This window comes from Diorhabda carinulata, chromosome X (assembly GCF_026250575.1).
Source record: "Diorhabda carinulata isolate Delta chromosome X, icDioCari1.1, whole genome shotgun sequence".
Lineage (NCBI taxonomy): Eukaryota > Metazoa > Arthropoda > Insecta > Coleoptera > Chrysomelidae > Diorhabda > Diorhabda carinulata.
The window spans coordinates 24,819,502-24,843,565 of NC_079472.1; the positions used below are offsets into that span (position 1 = coordinate 24,819,502).

The 24,064-nt window shown below is 32.1% G+C and overlaps 1 protein-coding gene and 1 non-coding gene across 2 annotated transcripts; one reads left to right on the forward strand and one right to left on the reverse strand.

The window, feature by feature from the left end:
* Nucleotides 1-383: 383 nt before the first annotated feature.
* Nucleotides 384-14,084, reverse strand: LOC130902055 (putative inorganic phosphate cotransporter). Its single transcript, XM_057813860.1, has 8 exons — nt 14,009-14,084; nt 12,139-12,248; nt 11,604-11,922; nt 10,650-10,867; nt 8,563-8,712; nt 6,417-6,549; nt 5,954-6,210; nt 384-636 (listed from the first exon to the last, which is right to left on the reverse strand). Exons 1-8 carry the CDS (start codon nt 14,055-14,057, stop codon nt 499-501), a joined length of 1,374 nt encoding a protein of 457 aa, XP_057669843.1. The 5' UTR covers nt 14,058-14,084; the 3' UTR covers nt 384-498.
* A 5,916-nt stretch (nt 14,085-20,000) lies between these two features.
* On the forward strand, nt 20,001-20,072 carry Trnad-guc (transfer RNA aspartic acid (anticodon GUC)). The gene has a single exon. It is a non-coding gene; the product is annotated as a tRNA-Asp (tRNA).
* The last annotated feature ends 3,992 nt before the right edge of the window (nt 20,073-24,064 follow it).

Consider the following 24,064-nt stretch of genomic DNA (forward strand, 5'->3'; position numbering starts at 1 on the left):
TTGATCTAAATGAAGAATACTAAAGCAAGTCTGTTTCTTTATATGAAATATAGTTCCTGAAGAAAATTATTAACCCGTAACCCTCATAACAATTTTACATAGAATAGAAATAGAATAACATGTGATTTGCAATTGTCTTTTCAGCAACTTGTTTTTTTAATATGAGATTTCAAAGTTATATATACAGCGCCATAATTTACCAGTCTTAAATTTTCGTTGTAGAATCTTTCTTTTTAAAAGGTTTCAATCAGTTCAGTTCAATAACCAGGTTTCCGATCCATTTGTAATTTACTGAAGAGAAATATTGAAAAAACGCTAACTAACATCATGCATCCAATCGTGGCGTAATCATCAGTACCAACCCTACTGGGCATAGAAATATATTTTGATTTTACTAATAACTTCATTTATTACTCAAAGTGTAATCAAATATTTTTTATGTTCGTATCATACTATAAATGACTTGAAAACTTTTATCAATTTTTATTTACATCAAATTTATGGTACGCTATTATCTGTATTAACATTATTCCAAGGTTGTATTTCACCAGAACCAAAGAAAATAAATACGCATCCAGCAGCAGTGTAAAATCCTGCAGATATCCAAAATATGATGTTCCATAGTTCTTTGTCCGTCTGAAACGAAAAAAAATCAAACTCACTCTACCATTGAGTATGTTGAAAAATGAATAGATTAAAGAAAAAAAAACACATTAACACGTTGACTGCCACAGTAATTTTCAGATTTCTGGCCAAAAATGAAATTTTGATTTTATTACATTATATTATTAAAAAGTCTAAATCTAGAGCATAGTTATAAAATAAAAGAGTAAAAACGTATTTTCCTAAAAAAAAAAAATGTTGTACGAATTATCTCGTAGTTGGCGTCGGAAACAGTAATCTCTTCTCGGAAGCCAATTACGAGTTTATTCGTAGGCACACCTGCACTGACTTGTCGCTTCAGAGAGGAATTCGTGCTCACATTGATTGGACAAGAAATTCAACACGTTACGAAAAAGAGTAAATTGCAAAGTATCCATTATTTAGAGAGTTTACCGCCTACCGAAAAAAAAACAGCGTCCAACGAAACCATGTCGCATATGTAACCAAGGAAAAAAACGCCGAGAAACGCGTTATTACTGTCCAGTATGTAGTGAAAAGCCAGCTCTGTGTGTGGAAGGTTGTTTTAAAAAGTTCCACAAACAGTAAATATCATTATACTTCTGTACTTTGACTTAATTCTTACACTTACATTTTTTATGTTCCTTTTCAAATAAATTGTCTTTTATGCAAGCCAACATTGATTTTTTGTTCTTTCCCAAGAAGCCATCTATCGATATTAGCACTGATATATTACGAGTTTAATCGTAGCAACACAAGAATGGCAAGTGAATACAGTACGAGATAACTCGTAGTTGGCGTCCTTGAAAAGATCGCTACCTACGAGTTATCTCGTAGTCGGCAGTCAACGTGTTAATTAAAATTCATCTTTCTGTATAGAATCAACTATATATAGATTATTATTCCTATAATATTGGGAACAGATTTTTTATATACTAATGTACGAGGTTTGTCCATAAAATAACGAATTTTCACAATGAAAAACATGTTTATTGGAGTAGTTAATACAATGAGAGTTCTAGAACAGATGAATAGTAACTAACGAGTTAGTGGTCTCATCCGGTGAAGACGTGGTAAAGCTTCTGGAGACTATCACAAGAAGTTGTGACGTCACAGAAAAATGGCGTATTGTGACATAATAATCTCTCAACAAATTTATTTTAAAAAAATATCTTCTACATTATTCGGTCATGATACGCCATTTTTCTGTGACGACACAACTTTTTGTGATAGTCTCTAGAAGCTTTACCACTTCTTCACTGGATGAGACCAATAACTCGATAGCTACTGTCCTTCTGCTCAAGAACTCTCATTCCATTAACTTCTTATTGCCATTAATTTATACATGTTTGAAAAATTTAGACCCCCCTCTAGTTTTCGACACAATCGCCGTTTAGATCAATAGTTTTATACATACTATGTACCATCTTTCTGCCTGAGTCGTAATAATTTAAAACCTCATCTTTCAGCTTTTCGTCTGCTGTGAAACGTGTCTTTTTCAAGCGTTTCTTCAATTCAGGGTAGGTGTGGGAGCCAAATATGAGTTGTAAGAGGAGCATGAGACAATATTTCATCCAAATCTGTTGATGAGATTCATCTTCATCAAACCTCGACATATTCGAAGCGATCTTTCGAAATGTTGTGAATGCAGACTTGCTAACATCAGGAATCATCTGGCTGAGATCCCGAATCGTACCTCCTTCGATCTTTCAGCATTGCTTCCTCCTCTTTGAATTCTTTCCACCATTTACCACTTTTTCCTTATTATAGTTAGAAATTAGTTTCCACCGAAGGAACGTTTTTGGCTTACAAAAACCGTCTTTCACAACTACCAACATAAGAATGAATGTTATACACAGGTTGCCGGGGAGGAAATTAACAGCGTTTGTAGCGTCCACAGCTCCATGGGAACCGTATTTTATGGATAACCCTCTAACGTTGAGGCGTAATACCTCAAAATGATAATACCTACCACTGATGGTGTAATTCAGGCCAACATCTCATGTTTCAGTTTTTTACAAAATAATTTCTTATAATAGTAAACTGGGGAGGAACAACGAGTTATATAGGGTAATGTGCATAACTTCAGCAGCGCACAGAATTATTTCAGCAGCCCGGTAGTCATCCATGTATTTCCCACGCTGTCCAAAAAATTTAACGGATCCACTCTAAAAATTCTGTTTCTTCCTTCAGGATGAAAAGCTCGCTTTTGGTCTCTGGTATGAGGGAGAAAAGTGGCCTATTCTTTGCCGGGAAGAATTTTCTTTTGCTACATTACGCACCTATGGAGAAAATTTCGTGGGCGATGCCCAACACCTCGACATCTTTAATCGGGCTTTCATCTGTCTTTAAAAAATTATAAAAGAGACTAGTTTGGAATCAGAAGAGACCTGTTTTCATACGCCCAATCTCCTCACTAAACTACAAACTCCTACATAATAGTACATTACGCACCTATGGAGAAAAGTAGGGCATTCTCGCCCGCGATTTTTGTTACCCGAGCCGAAGGGTCTAAAAGAGGTGGAAGCGTCAGGTTTCATCTAAAATTAGAAACATTTGGAGGCGTAAATCTAAATGTGAACCATAGTAGACACTCATCGCGGTTAGTGTATATTGACATAAAAAATGCAATTTGTGTGTTATGGCTTTGGATGAAGGTACAGACTTCTTATTTCAATATTTTATTAATATAAACGGCATAAAGTTATTTCAAACCACTAATTTGCTTTGGCTGAGTACTGGTTCTGAAATAGATTCCAATATCTGTACTCAGCCACCTGTTCAACTACTGGGAATTACACAAATTTAACGATTTGGGTCCATATTTACCATGTTAATAAAGATCACATTCTGTGTTATAATTTTACTCTTAAAACTGTGTTCTGATTAGGTATAACTAATAGTCAGTCACCTCCCATACTAACTGGCTGTGCAGTGGAATACAGGATTCAGAAGTCAGCTTCAGTAAATTTAGGATTATTAGGTAGGTACCTAAGAGACGACTAATACACCAATACCCTATAAATACTTTATAAAAACTCCATACGTGAAGTAGAAATGACAATGGGAGAAATAAGCCGAATATATGGCGTACCAAGAGATACCAAGATTTCTTTCACGGTCGGATAAAAAAATGGCATAGAAAAATGGGATCAGCTACAGTGCTAACTAATGAGTTAGTAAAATTTAGATTTCTCCGCAAAACAACGATCTATTCAATACTGTTCAACGAATTGTAATTAAACAAAAAAGAACGTCATTTAATGAAGGACCTCCTGGAGAAACATGGTATAAGTCGTTTTTGAAGAGACATCAAGAGTTGTCTTTCAGAGAAGCAGGGGTTTTAACAAAATTAAGAAGTGAACTTGAAAGATATTTAAAACAACAGAATGTTTCTGATATTTTGGAACATTCTGAAAAATTCAATTCAATGGTGATATGACAAGTTTCTCCATGTGGTCTAAAACAGGAAAAGGTTCTAGCACCCAAAGTTGAAAAAATTCATAAGAGATTAAAAAGGGTAACGAAAAAAAGACAATGATAGTGTTGTTAGTTTTTCTGCAAACGGAAAGACTGTATTTCCAATGGTGGTTTTTCCACATGTAAGATAATCCAACGCTGTAGTTGATAGCATACCTTCAAAAAGGTATCTTGAAAAAGAGGATATAACGAAACCAGTACTGTTTTTGATTGACGGTCTTAAAACAATTTAACTATGGAGTTGGAGGTGTTTTGCAGCAACAATGGGATAATATTGTTTGCATTGCATTCCAACACTACCCCTATAATGCAATGCAAAGACAGTATGCAGTTGGCAGTCTAAACCAGAAAATGTTAACTGTGTTTTAACGAAGACAACATTTTGCCCTTTATCAAAAGAACTACTTAAAAGCAACTAGGAGTGTGGATTGTATGTGTTGGGTTGTATATAAAGTGTGTGAAAAACCTAATCGAAAATTCGAATATGGATTTTGCCGCTCTTTGCGAAATATCAAAAACAGAACTTGAAATAACCGAAAAAGTATTAGTTGAAACTGCAGAATAAACTTGACAAAAAAATATTGAAAATTTACAGTTTGTCAGGCAATTTATTTTAAAACTATTCATCCGTTAGTTTTTTCTTACTGAACACTGGAACACCCTTGACTGCACATATATTTTTAAAGGCTGCTTAGAAATTATAAGCTTAAAAATTTTTTATTTAAATTTCTATATACCAAATACAAAAAAAGATGGAAGTAGTACTAAGATGTATTAATTTAACCGACTAAAATGGTGAGTCTTTGAGTTTTACTTTATTTTTTTCTAATATGCTAATATGCAGAGCAGCATTACATATCCAAGCACTGGTGCAGTTACCCTATATCTAAATTACGCTATTTAATCATTATTTCCTTTCATTTGGGGTTGTTTAGTTCAGATGAAGACGTTGAATGATGGGCCAGAGCAAGGCGAATCGTGCATATTAAATTTTATAATACACATGATTTGTATTAAGCCGATGAACCATAAACCTGATGTAATAAGAATGGATTCAATTTACAGTCAGTATAAAATGTATCAAGCACAACTAGGTACTAATCCAGCCAAAGGGAAATCCAATTGGAAAAGCTTTTTTGTATTCCAGTACTATCAATTCGGACAAACTGGATCGATACATAGAAATTAAACTTGAAATATTAATGTCTAAAACAATTTCAACAAAAATGAAAAAAATTTTATGTAATGATCACCTTAATCTAGTGTTATGGTATGCGTCATATATGTTCTTTTGTCAACTATGAATAACTTTGAACCATTGGAAACGTAGATAGATGAATGATTAGAATATATAAATATTGAAGAAGTTCTAAAAGGAATCAACAAATATATGGAGATCAATAAAAATAGTAAGACACAGAAAAATGTCTTGTCTGGGTCATGTGTTGAGAGGAATCTAGAAGCTGATTTTTAATGCAAAACTTGAAGGCTGAACAGAATTATCAAGAAGAGAAGTTTCTTGAATTGGAATCTTGAAGAATGATTTGGGATATACAAAGGACAGCTTTTATACACGACAGAAGATCATGAAGCTGATAATCTCCATATAAAAAATGGCTCATTAAGAATAAAAAATCTATCTAATGTCGTTATCATGCCTGGGATACTATCTGTATAGTTGGAATAGTTTCTGGTGCCATACCAATCATTGGATCTTAATAAAATAAGGAAAAACTATAGGTAAAAAATAAGAAAAGTGTAAAATGGAAAGATTTTTTTTCAATTCCTTTTAAAAATATTAATAAGTAATTTTTTATTATATCTGATTCATGGTTGTTAAATATGTACATACCTCTTCATATCCTGATATTGATTTGACAGCATCAACTGCTAGAGGTGCCATAATGGTAAAAATTGCAGAAATTGTGTTAGTTATACCTATAAGAGTTCCTGCAAACACTGGCGACAAATCTATATGATTGATATTGAATCCGCAATAATGCCCCGCATTGAATGCTACCGTGATAATCAGAATTGTTTCTATTAGTATTTTGTTATCACTATCGATTAACGAAATTGATATCAAAGCCAGTGCTGGTATGAAGAATCCTGAAAAATATATATTTACTACAAGTGTTTTAAATTTGTATGGTGATATCAGGAAAAAATGTCAATTATTATCAAAAAATGCTACCCTAGTAACCCTAAACCAAAACACATGAAATAAGTATCACTTCCGAAATTTGAAGAATTCCTAGAGAGACAAGACTAAAGCAAAATTAGAGGTGATCTGGTGTTGTATTATAACTACATACCTATGGAATTAAAGATTTTTCTACTGGTGATTAATGTAACAAAGCCTTTAGCTATAATAAAATCTGCAATTGGGCTCATCATAAGATTCATTATCCACATTATAAAATAAGGAAGAGCCGATAATATACTGCCCTAAAACAAGATATTCGTCGATAAGCATTATAAGTAAACTTTATTTGTAATGATAATACACCAAGAAAGATATTTTCATTGTTAATTCCAAACTATTTAAACAATACAAGAAGCAATCAGTGGAAAATATCAAACAATAAATTCAATATTCGGGATTATTCTAAATGACTCATTTTTATTTTCATACCAATGAAAAGAGGAAATTTCAAAGGTTTTTTTAATTTCTAACAAGTGTTCAATGTGGCCTCCAGCTGCTGCACGGCAAACATCTACGCGGTAGCCAAACTCATCTCACACACAAGCAAGTGTATCTGTTGTGTCTGAGCGCACGGCAGCAGTGATACAGTTCCACAGATCAATCAGAGTTGTTGGTAGAGGCGAAACGAAAACAGCTTGCTTAACATAACCCCATAAGAAATAGTCATATGGTGTGAGATCAGGAGATCTCGTTGGCCAGAAGTGGAAAGCTAGGTCTTCATTTCCCCTGCGACCAATCCAGCGTTCGTACATCGAGGTGCCAATGGGGTGGAGTTCCATCCTGTTGAAAAATGAAGTCCTGAGAATCTTCTATAATTCCATTCCATTCGTTAGATTGTACAGGTAAAAGTTACGGATTATTAACCATTGGGCAATATATATTTTTGAAAATATGCTTAAATATACGTTCTGATTTCGCAACTCAGAAACGGTGTGTCGTATGAGAAAAATTTTTATGTCACAGCATAATTTTCACGTCATCTACCCAATCCCGAATTTTTTGCAACGGAACACCTGTATAGGATAAGTCTGTGTATGATGCCACATTGGAGTACAACATATAAATTAGAGTTAAAAATGTGAATTTTAATCATTGTGGTATCTTAGTCTCACTCGGCAATCTTAAAAAATGGAATTTATAAATAATTTCGCAACAAATAGAGCTACATAGTGCGGTACCTGAGTTATTTTGAAAAATTTCTCCAATTGAGTTTGGCGATTTATAAAATTTTTGATTGTAGAACACAAATTAAAAACAGAATGGAGGCTTTTAATGGTGACTGGTGTTCATCATTTTCAACAATTAACATTATTCATTAGAAGATGATCCACGTGAGGGAGATCCTGAATCTCAATTTCATGTCCACACTGATTTCTTCCGCGCGATTTCAGTGTTATTTTTTATGTAGTTAATAGTTATTTATTTAACAAGTATGTAAAGTAGCCTTCATTTAAATGAGCCGAAAGAAAGGCCTTTACACACGAATTGCATACAATATGTTTTTCACTAGCAAAAATTTTATCAAAATACAGAAGTTTCATGGTAATTTTCCTTATAAATATATTATATTATTTATTAATATTTTGATTTTAATCAAGATTAGAACAAATTAACAAAACAAAAGACGAATTAGTGTTATTAAATTTATATAATTATCACGTAAAAATTATGACTATATAAGTAGAAAGAGAAAATTGTAATGAGTGCGACTTGAACCTGGGACCTCCCGCATGGGATCCTTATACAATAACACTAGTGCGTAAAGTGAAGTTTTACGCACTTGAAAGAAGTGTGCCTAAAGTACGTACATTACGCATGGTAGTAGAGTTAGGTTATTCTTTAGCCTTACTGTTGAGGTAAATGGAAAGGTTGTCAGGTTTTGCAAAAAGCGTTTCATACTCGTATAACATTTCTCGCAACATAATCACGTAGATACAGATAAATTTCTAATTTTACAAGGAACTACGCCTAGAGTTCCAACAAATAATAAATTCAGTGTTGTTTTGTGGAATCCTTACTGCCCTTCTTTTCTTCCACATCACCAGATCAGAAGTTATAAAATATAGATTTTGAATTTGCGTGGAATCTTGTTACAAAATTTTACTGCTCACTCATTTTATTGGGCATACTGCCGTTCAAAGGCACCAAATTCAAATAAGTAAGCTATTCAACCTTGCCCCTTATAGATAATACCTACATCATGTACTAATAATATGCGGATGGAGGGATAGGAAAATAAGGAAAAATTAACTCACTTTAGCAATGCTGTAGCCCATTACTGATTTCATGAAACTTGGAATTTCTGTTAATAGTGTCCAAAATCCCCAATTTTGTCCACAATGAGTTATTATTACAGCAATAAAAGGTACAGAAGTAAAAATAGATTTCCAAGGAGTTGGAGGTCTCTGTAAAATAAAATATAATTGTAAACATATATATTTTTCAACGAAAGTCATCACAAAGGGAACCTTTTTATGCTGCCGGTCACTGAAGAGGAAGCTCATGATTTCCGCCAAAAAGGACAAAAATTGTAAACTTCATTTAAGGACTTTTCGGAAACTATGATCGAATTAACTCTATCATAATCTCAATGTTCGGAAACTAATCTGGATCACCTTTATTGTTGTTCGAAAACTGATCGAGTTCGTAGTGTCGTAGTCATATTATATGATCTTTTCTACCTTTGATCAAAAAGACTCTGGTAACATAATGATTTATTATAACCTAATTTTTTTCTGGATTATAATTTATTATAATTTTTTAGGATGCACGTTACGTTTATGTTTCCTTTACTTTACCTGAGGGTGCAAATTAGTCAATGATAATTTAAAGGGAGTACATATGAAAATAAAGCGAATCATGTGGGATTTTTTTTTTCAAATTGGATTAATTTTGTGCTAGAATCACGAATTTTTACCATGCATACGCAGAATATACGACTATTGGAGCAGATGATCCGTCTTTAAAAATAAATTTTTCTTAGTTTATAGAGATATGTAGATAGAAAATTTGCTATTATTAGCTAGTACAAATTCAAATGAAACTATTTATGTGTTGATTTAATCAAAAGCCTACAATGTTCTTTCAGAAGTATACTTTTTTGAGAGGTGTAAATTATTTAATAGAAATTTTCTGGTAGTACGAACAAAAACGAAGCTAGCCATGTGCGATTTTTCTATAAAATCAATTATCATTCTGCCAGGATATTTCAGATAGATCAGTTTGTAAATACGATCAGCTGACGGTTTTTATATTTGTTTATGGTTTTTTGAACAATAGAAATTATTTTTACCCCTTGGGCCCAATTTTATAAGTGAAGTTTAAACCTCAAACATCAGTTTAAACTAGAGCGATCGAGTTTTTCACGTTTTATAGATGGCATTTACCGACATTCCTCACTTTGGCAGTCCATGGTATCTTCAGGATTCTACGATATACCCACATTTCGAATGCCTCTAATTTGTTGATGTTTTTTTACCTTAAAGATCCAACCCTCCATTCCGTAAAGAAGCACTGACCAAACGTAGCACCGCACAAGTCTCGGTCTAAGATCAAAATCAAAGTCGGTACAAGTAAATACATTTTTAAATTTTAAGAATGTACTTCATATTGTCAACGCACCGAGAAAAAAAAAGTTATTCCTCCTAGAGCAAATATTTAAATATTGTGTGTTTCTATCGAAAATATTTCTATCTATTTTTCACGAGGTTAACAAAAAGTACCACTAAGTTGCCAGAAAAACTTCCATTGCAGATTGTTATTTGTTCATTTTTGTTTATACAACATTTCAAAACATCCAGCTGATGTGCTGATTAGCTAAACAGTGTATGGTTAGAACTACCGTAGGAATGTTGTATGTATGTTCTAAATAAATTTGCTATAATCATTATTTGTAAACTTTTGAATTATATACATCAGGAAATTAGTTCTGTATTATTTTTTCACTATATAATACATTTTGTCAGGTGTTAAGTGTAGTTATTTACCGGTAAAATATTGATTATAGATCGTATGCTGAGAGCTTACTATCTTACCAGCAAATTGTCGAAAGATTACCAGAAAATAGTCGAAAAATTTTCTGTTTTGACCTTTTTTTTTGAGTTGCAGATTTAAATAAATAATTGATAGTAGTTGATAGAGAAGGAGCTCTGAAGTTGCATAAAATACATTCAAACCCTTATTTGGAGGTGACAAAACGTTAGCTTAGGTTGTGAAAAAAAAATATTGTGATACACAAAAAAAACATTTTGAACATTTATGTTATCTTGTGACGGAATTACGACAAGCAGTAATTTATGATTCATGATATTTTATATCGAAGACTTCTTGTAATCGTACCCACCTCAACTTTTTTCTCAATTGTTTGAGATTTAAGCCACATTTTCTCGGCTTCTGAGATTCTAGTATCCACATCGGGACTGTTGGATCCGAATATAAACCACAAGAAAGTCCATAGCAACCCACAAGATCCATAAAAATAAAACGCTACGGGCCATCCTGCTTTTGAGTCGGAAATAAAACCAGTTATTGGCATCGCTAAGCAATTTCCCAAAACCTGACCTGGAAGTAGTTAAAATATTGAATTCAACATTCAAAAATGTCCACTAAAGCGAATTTTTTAAATTTCTCATGGAATGTGCATTTGACAAATTGCTAATTTATGATATATTTTATCTTTTTGAAATTATCAGCAGTTTTTTGCACATAACTCTCTTTTGGAGGGCTAATCAGAGTATACTATTGTTTTAATTAAAAAGCAACTAGAACCAATAAAAGTAATTAAATGAACGAAAGTTCCGCCAGAAAATGTTCCATTCAGTTTAAAAATTGTCAAACTAATGTAAATAATGAAGAGAATAATAAATTGATTGATTGATCTCTAACCTCACAAGATTGCTTATAAACACCATAAATGTAATCAAATGAAAGCAACTATATTTCTGGACATTGACTTGCAACTCAGTGCTTTGGTATCGGCGAGAAGCAACGAATTTGCCTTACCAAGGGGTTTCAAAGCTTTAAGAGCTCCAATTTGTTTGGGGACTACGTAGAAAAATAGAATCTTAGTCGTTAGATTTGTACTTGGTTTTTGCTAAAATTAAAGAGTCGTTACTTTCTAACTGAACCTGATTGTTTTTTTCAAGTAATGGGTCACTAATAGACTGACTAACATATACGTTAAAAAAGTTCCAAAGCATTGGTAAATATTTACATAATTAATAATTTTTACATAATAATTACATAATTGTATTGTTAATTAGAGAGTTTATAATCGAAATAGAAATGAAAAAATCACCTGCATATACAAAACTTCCCCACTGCGCTCTCTCCGAAATCGGAGCCCATTTACTCAGTAGATTATGAACAGAAGGAAATAAAACTCCATGACAAGCTCCTTCTAAAGCTCTTATAGCTATTATACTTTTATATCCAAACTCTGACGAGAACCAAGGAATAACTAATATACAAGTTGCAGAAATTGCTATGGCAGCTGTAAGAAAATATTTGGGTCCATAGTTCTTGGCTAGTTGACCTGATCCTATTTGAAACCAAACATGACCCCATGAAAATGAAGATAATATTATGTTCTTTTGGGGTTTCCAATCCGGATACGTCTAAAAATTACAATTTAAAAAGTAAAAATTCCTATTAATTCTCATTCAATTAATTTCATAATACTCCTAATATCTTTTAGAATTATATCCATACACTTACAATTTGATACCTTCTACATAATTAACCCTTAATCATTGAAATGAAGATTGTATATTTTTATATAACAATTAAGAAAACGAAATCTCTTTTTATTATTATTATTTTTGAATAAATACCTCTATCATAGCTACAATTGCCACTATCAGAACAGTCCGCATTCCGTACACTACTATGGCCCCAGTAAACATTAAAACATATTGAAGATGCCTAATACCAAAAAAATTAGCTGAAAATAAGAGAAATATCTCAGCGAATTGTCTAAATTTCTGTTTTTTCTTATTATTTTCGATTCATCAACCCTCTTGTCAGTCTGATTCAAATATTTTGTATAAAATTGAAGCAGTCATTCGTTTCCGTATATTATCAATTTATTTTTCATCCACAGTATTATTATGTTCGATATGCTTCTTTTCTACTGTGATTTTTAATTTCTCCAATAATTCTAGAATAGATGAAGCTAGTAAGCCTTGCCAATGGACTAAATGCGTAGCTTGATGGACACAGACATCCCATCGTCGTAATCAAGGGTCAATAAAGATCTTCCGCAAGCTCCAAATGCTTCTATTTGGTGTACGAGTACAGATGCTTCGAACATAGCTCAAAGAGGATTGGGCATTTTTCAGATAGAGTTGTTTACACACTGCACATTCCATCCGATAGCCAAGCGGTCTTGAAGGCTCTGGAAGCTATTGAGTGCATGTTCAAGATAGCGTGAAAAAGTAAAAAAATAAGTAGCTAAGACAGAGAGAGAGAGAGACAGAGCTTGGACCAGAGCTCTTCTGTGGGTTTAAAATATGTCACATTAACAAAGAGCTGAAGCTGAGCTGAAGATTCATAACCATATTAGCTAAGAAGTCTGAGAAACTTCTTGAGATGCTCAAAAACGACAACGATATTAAGCTAGTGATGCAGATTCTACGAGAAAGCCATAGAGACAGCAGAGTATCTACTTTGCGAATGTCCTGACACGCACATAATATCTTTTTATGTACCGATGCAGAGTGGCTAGAAAGGCAGAACGACTCCCCAACCAGTGTACAATTGATCATTAGCTCATATTTCTTTAAACCTTTGGTTGGCTTTGTTTTGTTGGACTGTTAACCTTAACTATTTAAAAATCACCGAAAGGAAAAACAGGAAACCTAATCTAATCAAATCAATAAAGTTTGTATACTAAGTCAGGAAGGTAAAATGATACCTATCAACAAGAGAAGTCAACTTCTTCAAGAGATGAAAGTTACTTTGGAAGTTTGAATTGGTGATGAACTATGCTTTAAGAAATAACTGGGATAAGATAGAGTTTGAAATTAGATATTGTATTAAACCAGAATTTTCCGTTTTTTGTGCAAGAAATAGACTTTTCACTGTGAAAGAGAGAAAAAAAATGCATGGTCTCAAGAACGTTCTATGAAATGATTAAGGTAATTTTGGTAACAACCTGAGAACGCGGTTCACAGCCTTAAAAGAAATCCGAGTGAAATTATCATTTTTATGGATGGACAATAAAATGGACTACAGAAATATCTCAAAAAGTAGTTTCAGAATAAAAATGTGAGGAATATAATGAAGAAATGATATAGGTAACTCGAACCTCTGTGAAACCAGTGAAATTTTTTAACAAGTGGTCCTTAATATATTTAACGAATCTCTTAGTCAACATGTTAGTTACTATTAGTGTCCTTTAAACCTTAGATCCTTAAACTTGATATACATTGTTGTAAAATTATGCTTCAATAATTCGATTGTAAATGTATTACAACAAATGTTCTATTGTTAAAACTGTTTTGATATCCTGACTCTCAAAAGAATAATTTCTATAACTATCTATCCATCTAAAATTCATTTATTATATAACACAATATTTTAACACCGTGACGCCGCTGGAGACAGCAGAATCCTTTGTTATTTTTTTTTCTTAAACTTTATTTTTCTTTTGATTCAAGTAATAGTGAAACTTCTATAACAGGAAATGATTGCTAAGTTTACCTGGCTTCGGAAAAGATTGCATTTGCTTAGGAAAGTCTTCAGTTTCCATTTTTTTCGTAATCACTTTCGAATAAGTACTCAACAAAAAATCTACTAGTTAGGTCGAAGTATGAACTTCAGATAATTATGTGAAGTTAGATAATGAAAGTGAAGTGATTTCATCCAATGGCGGAGAAATAATATGTTTAATAAATTATTTATCAATACAATAACACTGTGGGTAGGGAGTCTCTGTTAGTCGAATAAGGTCTTATTTTCATTTTGACATTAACAGGTTTTAAATAAACGCATTTATCTTTCGAAATATTAATCTGTATTTGGGGAACTTTAGAGTAAATGTAGTAGAAACATTGAATAACATTTTTGTGATTCCAAATGTGAAATATCCATAAAATTATGTTGCTTACATCAATTATTTTATCATTTGAGTGTAAAATAGTTTATTAAACATTGAATTATCTCAGCTATATTGTACTTAGCTGCACTCCATTTGACTATATTCCATGCCATTTTTTTCTTTTACCAATTTACATGTTTACCAAAGCTTGGCAAACCTCTACAATCAACAAGTTTTTACAAGCGTTCGGATGCTATTTACAGATAAGTAGATGTGTTCGTACATACAAATTGTGCAGGCATACATAGAAGATGTGGACAAATGAAGCGAAAAGCTCGGCAGAGAAGATGGTGGATGTTAAAAATCTATAGAAACCGTATCATGTACGTGTCAAAAACCGATAGTAGCCGGAATCGGCGATAAGCTCACGGAAGTCAAACGAAACACATTGTGTTTGTGGATTCTTGTGAATGTAGTATAAAATTGTAAAAATCTGATCATACGGGCAGTATAATTTACATTAGAAATTTTATAAAAGCAAACAAAGATAGCTGTAATTGGACGAGAACCGATAAATTCAGTGTGATATGACAAACGACAGAGAATAATAGAGGCGCAGCTATACATGCCCCCGCGCATACTCGACTACTCATAACACGACAAAACATTTCCGCATGAAATTGTCTTTATTTTCTCCAATAAAAGAACCCAAAGAGCTTCTCTCTGATCTCTTGTACGAATGTTTGGCATCCCTGTGATAATTTAGCAATTTTATTAATTAAATGAAAAATTTTATTTACGAATATGTAATTTTCTTTTTTTTTGTTGGAATAAATGTCATTCTGGTATCTTCACACGTTAAGAAAGTAACTAAAATAAATGTAAAAAAAATTACTGGAAGAGCATAAGTAAAAGTATAATATGGAATATTTTATATTGTTAATCCTGTCAGTGACCACTATTCAAATATGTATTTGTGAAAAATAATCAGTATCAGTAGGTACGTATTTGTAAACATTCATTTATTCATGAATGTTTGTCGTGGGTCAGTTCAATGAATTTATATGAAGTATATATCATCTTTTCATGTACAGTTCTTAAATTAATGCTGATCATTATTAAAACTAATGACTAAGTGATTGTACTTACCTTATTCATTTATTTCTCAACATTTTAGAGATGAAATTTTATTTTCGACATCAGCGGCAGCGTCAATTTCCAATGATAAAATATCGAACGAAATATCGTTCTCCATAACAAAAACATCGGCCTCTATGGTCGAAATCTTCTCATTCATATTATCAAAAGTTTTTCATACTATAAATATCGGCTTTTATGGTCAGAATATTCTCATTCATTTTATTAGAAATGTCTTATCGTTTTTCATTGTCAAAATCTTCTCAGCTATGGCAGAAATCGGCCGGGTTAAGCTGGAAGCCTCGTTTTTGAATACAAAATTTTCTGGGTCAAGGCCATCACTTTCCAGTACCACTTTTAATATTTCCATAAATCCATGCTTTACACTAGATATTTCTATTTATACATAATATTTGTTTCTAATATTAATAACTCTTACATTCTAAACTAAACACTTATCACTAAACTACTTACAACTTATAGTGTATTTATTTAAATACAACGTTTGGTTTACTTTTCACTATCCCGATGTATCTACTACGACATCAAATTGCTAACTAACTCCCCTGCTAGATACTCTTTACATAATATTATCATTTTCCAGATCTTTCGATTTCCTGGATATTCTAACAAACTAATCTAATAACAAACAAAAAGGCATTCTTAGAATATGTTTCCAGACAAGAAAGAAATAACTGTCACAATAACAACTATTAACCAGTGCATTTACCAAACTTTTCAGATACGACGTCTGGCTATTAAATAACGAGACTGCGTGTCTAGAGGGCACCCTAGACTGGTGGGGTAAAAAACGAGTAATGCGTTGGGTATCTAGATATCTTGTCTAGGCATATCCCAAAACACGTTACCGTCCTTGGACGAATAAATAAAAAGAATGGACCTAGTATGTTTGAATATAATTGAAGCCAATTTACAGTTGACCTCAGTATTGTCAAATTTCACAGTTAATATTTATTATCTGAATGCATTGTACGTTTCACAAATAATTATTTGTACATCTTAATTTTATTAAAAATCAATAAGAATCTGGCTTTAGTCCTCACTAAGTTTGGCCAATGGGAAATATTTTCCACAATTGATCTCAACAAAAATGTTTTCATGACCAAGAAAATGATTTTGCTCAAAAAATTTGAGAAAAAAAAAGAAGCTTGGCGACATCGCTATGTACCTGTTTACTAAATATTACTAAATATTAAGAAAGAATTCTGAATAGATTTATTGAAGTGAAATATATTTGAGTGTTTAGGTATTGTTTAAGTGACATATTAGTATCGTGTTTTGTTTGTAAGAAAGTGTAACTCAACCTTATTTGTTAATAAATCGATTAACTTCTTACAATACAAAATTGTAGATTTCGTACGAATGTAGAGCAAAGACAAAAGTGGCTAGCTGTATTGAAAATGCAGGAAAAAGATTTACCCAAAGAAGCTTATATTTGTTGCTCTCATTTCAAAGCAGACGATTTTCAATTGAAAGGAAATCCTTAGAAGATTTTTTTGAAAAAGAATGTAATACCTTTACCATACTCTCAATCAGATAGCAGTACAGTTGATGATCCAGTAAAAGGTATTAATTTAAGTACAGGCAAAAAGTTTTGTTAAATTTGTATATTAAACCGGGCACTTCTAGGCACTGTTTTGATTCAACATTTGAAAAGTATTTATTGTCTGTTTGGAAAATGTTGCCAATTCATATTGCGTATTCCAATGTTCAAAAAATGTTAAATATTTGCTTACTTATAAATTTTCACAAGACCACTTGGAACTGTTTTTTGGTGCTATTAGAAGTGGATTCAACAATAATCCTACTACACGTCAATTTGAAAATACCTTTAAGAGATTTCTAATTCACCAAGAAGTAAAAGCAGGAGACTCAGAGAATATTATTAGATTAGATTCTACTGGCATATTGCATTGTAGTAGCCAAGGACCTAGTAAAACTGATAATATTCACAAAGATGTAGTATTTGAAAACCAATTGAAGCAAAATATTGAAGAATTTCAGTATTTAAGCTCGGAATCATGGAATTTGACCGATTATGTTTTAGATGTATTTATTTTTAATGCAGGATTTCTTCTTCTAAATATTTAAGACAAATTATTAATTGCAAACACTGCTTATCTTCGCTAGAAGCAGAGAAACCTTTATCTACATTGCAAGTGCAAAAAGAGTTTCTCCATTTAACAAATGCTTCATATTTAGTAATTAAGGTATGTCAGTGTGCAGAAAAATATTTTCGATTTTTCAACAAAACCACCAATATTTTCAACAAAAATATAAAGAATTTGGAATTGATTTTAATTTCGGAAACACTTGCTAACTTGCCTAGTACTATTTTAAATGAATTTAATGATCATCTATGTGATGATGGTCCCATAGAAAATCACGGAATTAAACTATTGTCAGACATCCAATATTATCCTTTTGCCATGAGAAAATAGATTTTGTTAGCATTGAAAACTTACGTCTACATTTAATCTAGGATATTATTTTTAACACTACCTTAATACATATATTTTGAAATATTTAATTTTCTTTGAAACTAACTAGTATATTGCATTCAAGTGTTTATTATTTTTTTAAATTTAATTTTTTACATTTCGCATACTACGCCTATGTTCGAATAATGACATGTGTGCGGGACAACATAAACAAACTGTCCCTAAGTTGGCTTCATCGTTCTCCGCGTATTGTGTGTTATGATGCTAAGCCCATCTTTTATTATTCGTCCATGTTTCCGTCACTATTTTAATATTTGTGCCGTAGTGGTTTAAAACGAACTTGTTTTTTTCTCGTGCCGAAAACCATGTGTGACGGAAGCAACGTATCAATCTCAAATTTCTCGTTAAATTAAAAAAAACTCCGACTTAGTGCTACAAATTGCTGCAAGAGGCATATGGGAAAAATTGTCGGACAATTGACAAAATTTTGCGTGCAGATCGTCAAATGAGCATCCGAAAAGATCTGCTTTGAAAGATTTGAGTCGATGGAAGCGGTAAAGCAAAAAAGGGCAGAGTTCCTAAAGGCGCTCACCAAAGAAGACTTCCACTACTGCTTCGATCAATGGTAAAAACTTATGGAAAGGTGTGTGGCGAGGAATATATTGATGGAGAGTATTCGAATGTAGAATAATTTTTATAATAAAACCCTTTTTCGTAACCAGTCTCGTTATTTAATAGCCAGACCTTGTAGTACACTGAAACCAAAAACTCCTTCTACATTCGTAGAAGTATTTGTAGTCTTATTAAAATTCGCTTTATGCTTTTTTGTATCCATTACATATCATAATAAAAGAGATAAATCCATTATCACTATACTTCATCGGATCAATTATATTATACAAAATCTAATCACTTGAATGATGTTCCTTGAAATGTAATCAACTTAAGAAATATCCGTAATTTTTTTTACAATAATGATTTGCTCGAAATTCATCATTTACTAAAACAGCGTTGTCATTTTGAATTGTCTTATTATACTCGTAATAAAGATTTTGAAAATACACAAACAACTTTCAACAACGCATAAATTTAGGTATATTTTCTAAAAAATTTTTGACTTTACTGTTTCTACTCAGTAGAGTCACTTGATGAATGAATCAAAACTCAGGAGGAACCGGAAAAAAGAGACAAAACAGTTTTTCCTCTTCTGAATTTCATTTCCTTCACGTATATATTATAAAAGGTGTAGAGCATAAAACTATTTCGAAATTAGGTCTGGAACTATAACCGGGGAGCAATCCTTTGTTGACGCTTGTTCCCTAGTTCAGAAAAAATAACGAATAGGGATATTCGTCTTGCAATATATAAAAGAAAAAAAATCAATTTAAGCTACCATAACCATAACATCCACTCCTACAATCGCAACGGTCCAAATTTTTGTGTTTTCATGTTTGGCCACCCAAAGAAACTATTCTGAAATTTTGCCGCAAAATCTATGCTTACGATTTTTCAAAAATTTGCAGCTAGATCAGAATTCTCGAACAAATCTAATCGGGATTGAAACGTGGTTTCCTACGGAGACACGGTGGTCTTTCTTTTTAACTTAGAAGTATCTAGATTTTTACTAGTTCGAGTTAAATGATTTAGACACCAAACCTACAAACATAATCACAACTATCCATATGGACATTGGATGCTCTACGCAAGCAACTACTTTTTTGATTTATTAAAAAATTTTTCTATTTTTGATTTGCCTCCAAAATTTCATACCAAAAACATCCAAAGGGTGTTGAGTGATGTGTGTCCAGTTCCAAAAGTACTGAAATCAGTATTTGCTGCGTAACCTAGAGTCATAGCGAAACGTAAAGCACGGAAATTTCCATTCAAGACAGAACCAAATGAAATTAGCTCGATTTATGATAAAATACGATGACATATTTATTTATCATAGAAACAAATTATACTCATATGATTCGTAAAATTATTTAGAGAATTTAATATATTATATATTGTTTGTTACATCAGTCATAATATTTTTGTTAATAGTCTTATATATTCCTCGGTAGTATAGTGGTCAGTATCCCCGCCTGTCACGCGGGAGACCGGGGTTCGATTCCCCGCCGGGGAGGAAATTTTTTTTTCAGTTAATAAAAATCAAAAACATTTTTCTGAAAATAGTTGAATCCAAGTCCACGTTTTTGAAATGATCACATAAGAGTTAGAAAGTTTGATTATTTTGGAATACTCTGGATAAACATTGATAAATATTTGGTTCCCGGTAGTGTTTATAAATCGTGTGTGGATTATATAAGATTGTGGATAAATAGTAAAAGAAATTTCATTAAATTTGAAACAACAAAAATTTCGCGATAACAACGTAACCATCTTGAAGATTTTTATTTTTGTAGGGAAACATAAACGGTTTAAATACTAAAAATAGAGCTAATAAGCAGTATTACAGTACTATAGTTGTGTTAAACGTCCAGTGCAGCGCTCGTCTGACTATTAGTGGCTTAAAATATATTTCAGCCTATAGAACAAGACATAAGGACCGAGTTCATCATAAAATAATGATGATTTTGAAGGTATGTCAAATGATCCAAAATGTTTTTCCCAAAATGAGTTAGATGATCTTGTAATTGATTTAAATCTTTCTAAAGAAGCTTCAGAATTGTTAACATCATGACTAAAACAGAAAAGTTTACTAAAAAGAGATGAAGAATTGCAGCGTTATTTTTCTGAAGATAACTGTATTATATTTTGTTCAGTTTTGAAAAATTTGTTGATGAAAATGGCCATAGAACAATAGAAACCAAACGACCAGCATTTATTCATTAGCAGTTCAAAACGTAGTTTAAAATGTATTCTATTACATAATGGAAATAAACTGCACTATGGCCCACAGTACACAGTTAAAGAAAGAATATTCTAACATTTAGTTAGTCTTGAACAAAACAAAATACAATGACCAATGACCATAAGTGGCAAATTTGTGTCGATTTAAAACTCAACAAAGTGGTTATATTGACCTTGTGGATGACCTGCTACAATTAAAAAATATGGGCATAAAACTGGGCATATTCACCTGAACAGGTTTCCGAAAATTGATTAGATATAAGTGAAGAGAAGGGAGATTGTATGCATGCACGTGTCATGGTAGAGAGCTATTAGGGTTTCTAAGATATGAATATGATGACTATTGTTGGTTTCTGAAAACGTAATTTTCCAAATTCTACATATCACAGAAGAGCAGCAATTCAATGATTAATTTTTTTAGTAAAGTATTTTTTTGTTTTACACCTATTTAGCTTAAACTTAAAAACTATTGCTGATGAAAATCTAATTATATTTTTGTAAATAGCATATCATATGTAGTCATTATATTATACCATGATCCGAGTTATTTTGTTAAAATAAAACTAATCTGTTAATGTAACACCACGTGTATTTCTAAAAACCTGTTAACAAAAAGCCGCGTATTAGAATCGTCTTTTCACAAGTCCAAAACACTGGCCTCAACCCCCCATGCCTGTTGCGCCAATTAATTGTAACTTTTAATTGACTCGTACAAAGGTGGCGGGATAGCTATGAAATAAATATATAATTGATTACCTATATAATGCAGTCATCAACAGCTAACATTTATTGGACAACAGATGTACTGTAAATTAGAGTAATTAATTATCAAGTAGCAGAATCTCATGATGTTGAATGAGGCTATGGACTCAAACTTAAAAATATCCAATATATAACAGTCTAGGTATATAATAATTATGAAAATAAAGGAGCACAAAGCTAAAGTGATAATACTAAGCCGAAAGGATAATATACATATAATAAAATTGAAGAATCAAATATAGATAAAGTCAAAAGCTTCAAATACCTTGGCATGGCACGAACACAAGATGGAAGATCGGGACAAAAGATGAAGGAGAGAAATGGAGCAGCAATAAGGATACAGTTTCTTGACAAAAAGGAAATAATAAAACAAAGAAAAACAGAAATATATAAAAAGGAGTCACACGTATAGATCAGAGACATGAACACTCACACAGAAACAAAAAAGTAGAATACAAATATGGGATATCTGAAAAAAATAGATAATAAACCAAGATACAACAAAATAAGGAATAACACTATAGGGAAAAATTTGAATTTAAAACCAATTCAAAACAAAATAGAAGAAAGATTAATATGAATGTTGTATGAAGCACGAACTTACAGAAAAAGAAAGGAGAATCGGGGAAGAAGAAATTAGGATAGTAGAGGAAAACCGAGGAATAATGTGGAAGAAAATTGAATAAAAGACACAGGATGAGGAAGAATGGAAACTGCCGTGGGAAAGGCAGCCCACGTAATGCCTTACACCTGAAAAGGTAGAGAGGCTTCAGAATTAAGTAGTAAGTTATTATCAAGTAACACATGCTGATGATATTGAATGGGGTATGGTTAGGAACAATTTACTTTTATAAAGAAGATAAACAGCTTTGTTGTAAATAATAACATGGTTTTTCAATTGCTGATTTAGCAATTTCTCAGTTTCTTATAAACGAATATGTATCTATATATGAAACACTGAGAGATTGTTTCTTTATCTCATTAATATTATTGTATATGTATTAAAGAATTGTTCGAGATAAAATTCAACGATACACCTTTTAATTAAATTATATAACATTGTTAGAAAAAATGTATTATATATTTGGTCGAATATCTATCTGAAATCCTATCAAGGTCTTTGGTAGGTTGGATGATCGTCAAAAAAGTAATAACAAATCGCTTCTTTGGCATGTTGTTCAGTAAATTTCGGTTCAAGACGAATATTAGATGAAACAGAACTAGGGATACAAAAGGTGATCATTTGAAATTAATTCGTTTTAGGAAGTGATAATTACGACGAATTTAAGGACCCGTTTAGTTTGAGTTTCGTATATTTGAGTCGACTAACTAGAAAAGGAATGTTTTTTAGGTCTCGTACGTGCCTTTATCCAAATTAGCTGTTTTAAATATCTGACAATTTTAAGCACACAATCATAAAACGTCATCCTACCAATTGAGGAGAAATTATGGGCAATAATTCTAAAAGGAATATTGTAAACCATTATAGTACTTTATTTATTTGTTACATTTTGCTATTCCAACTATTTGACAAACTAATAAAAACTTGAATAATAAATCTGCGTTGAATTGAAAGTTGTTTTCCGTAAATTCTAATAATAAATCTATTTAAAAAAATATTAACAAATCACAAATGTGGTTATCTTAATTATATTTACTTTAGACTCATCCACTTTTAAAAATATATCTGATAATTTGCGTCTCCAGGCAGATATATTGTAATCTTCTTATTTATTTAAACAGTTTTTGATCACTAAACGGTGAGATGAATTTATACACAAGGTGTATATTACTTACTTACTTATATCAAATTGCTTACTGACTCCTACAGCTGCTAGAGGCTTGTTTTATATTATAATATTCTACATTATTCGTTTCCTGGAAATTTCTAATTTAACATAAAAAAGGAAAAAGGCCTTCTTAGAAATTATCTCCATAGAAAAGTCACAAAAACAAAGTAAACAGGTCACAAGAAACTAGTAAACATGTCTTACGAAAACAAAAGTACTCAGCGCATCCGCCAAAATTTAGCATAGATTAATTCTCTCCTCCTGGTCTTCTTCGAACGGTGTTGATTTTGGTGGACTAATTTCAGTTTTCCATTGAGGATTTTGCAATAGATGACATCATTGATCCTTTTCTTCATTAAGTACGGACGTTCCCAGAACTGGCTTCTCTGGGTTCCGCGTCGAACCTTTTTTTGATTCTGTCAACTGCTGGCAACGTGAAAATCTAATTGAACCAATCCATGTACATCGTTCTTTCTCTTTCTCAATTGAATAACATAATCTTCCCCTGCTAGATCTTCTCCAGGCTGATAGACAAATTCTGTTTAACAAGGAAAATTCGATATTGCCGGAAACTACTTTGGACAGGTATCTTCCAAGGGTTCTGTGCATTTTCTCAATCATTCCATTTGATGGCGGATATAATGCGGTTGTCCTGGTCTTCTCCATTCCTACTTTGTCATAAATGTCCTGGAGTACATAACTCTTGAAATTT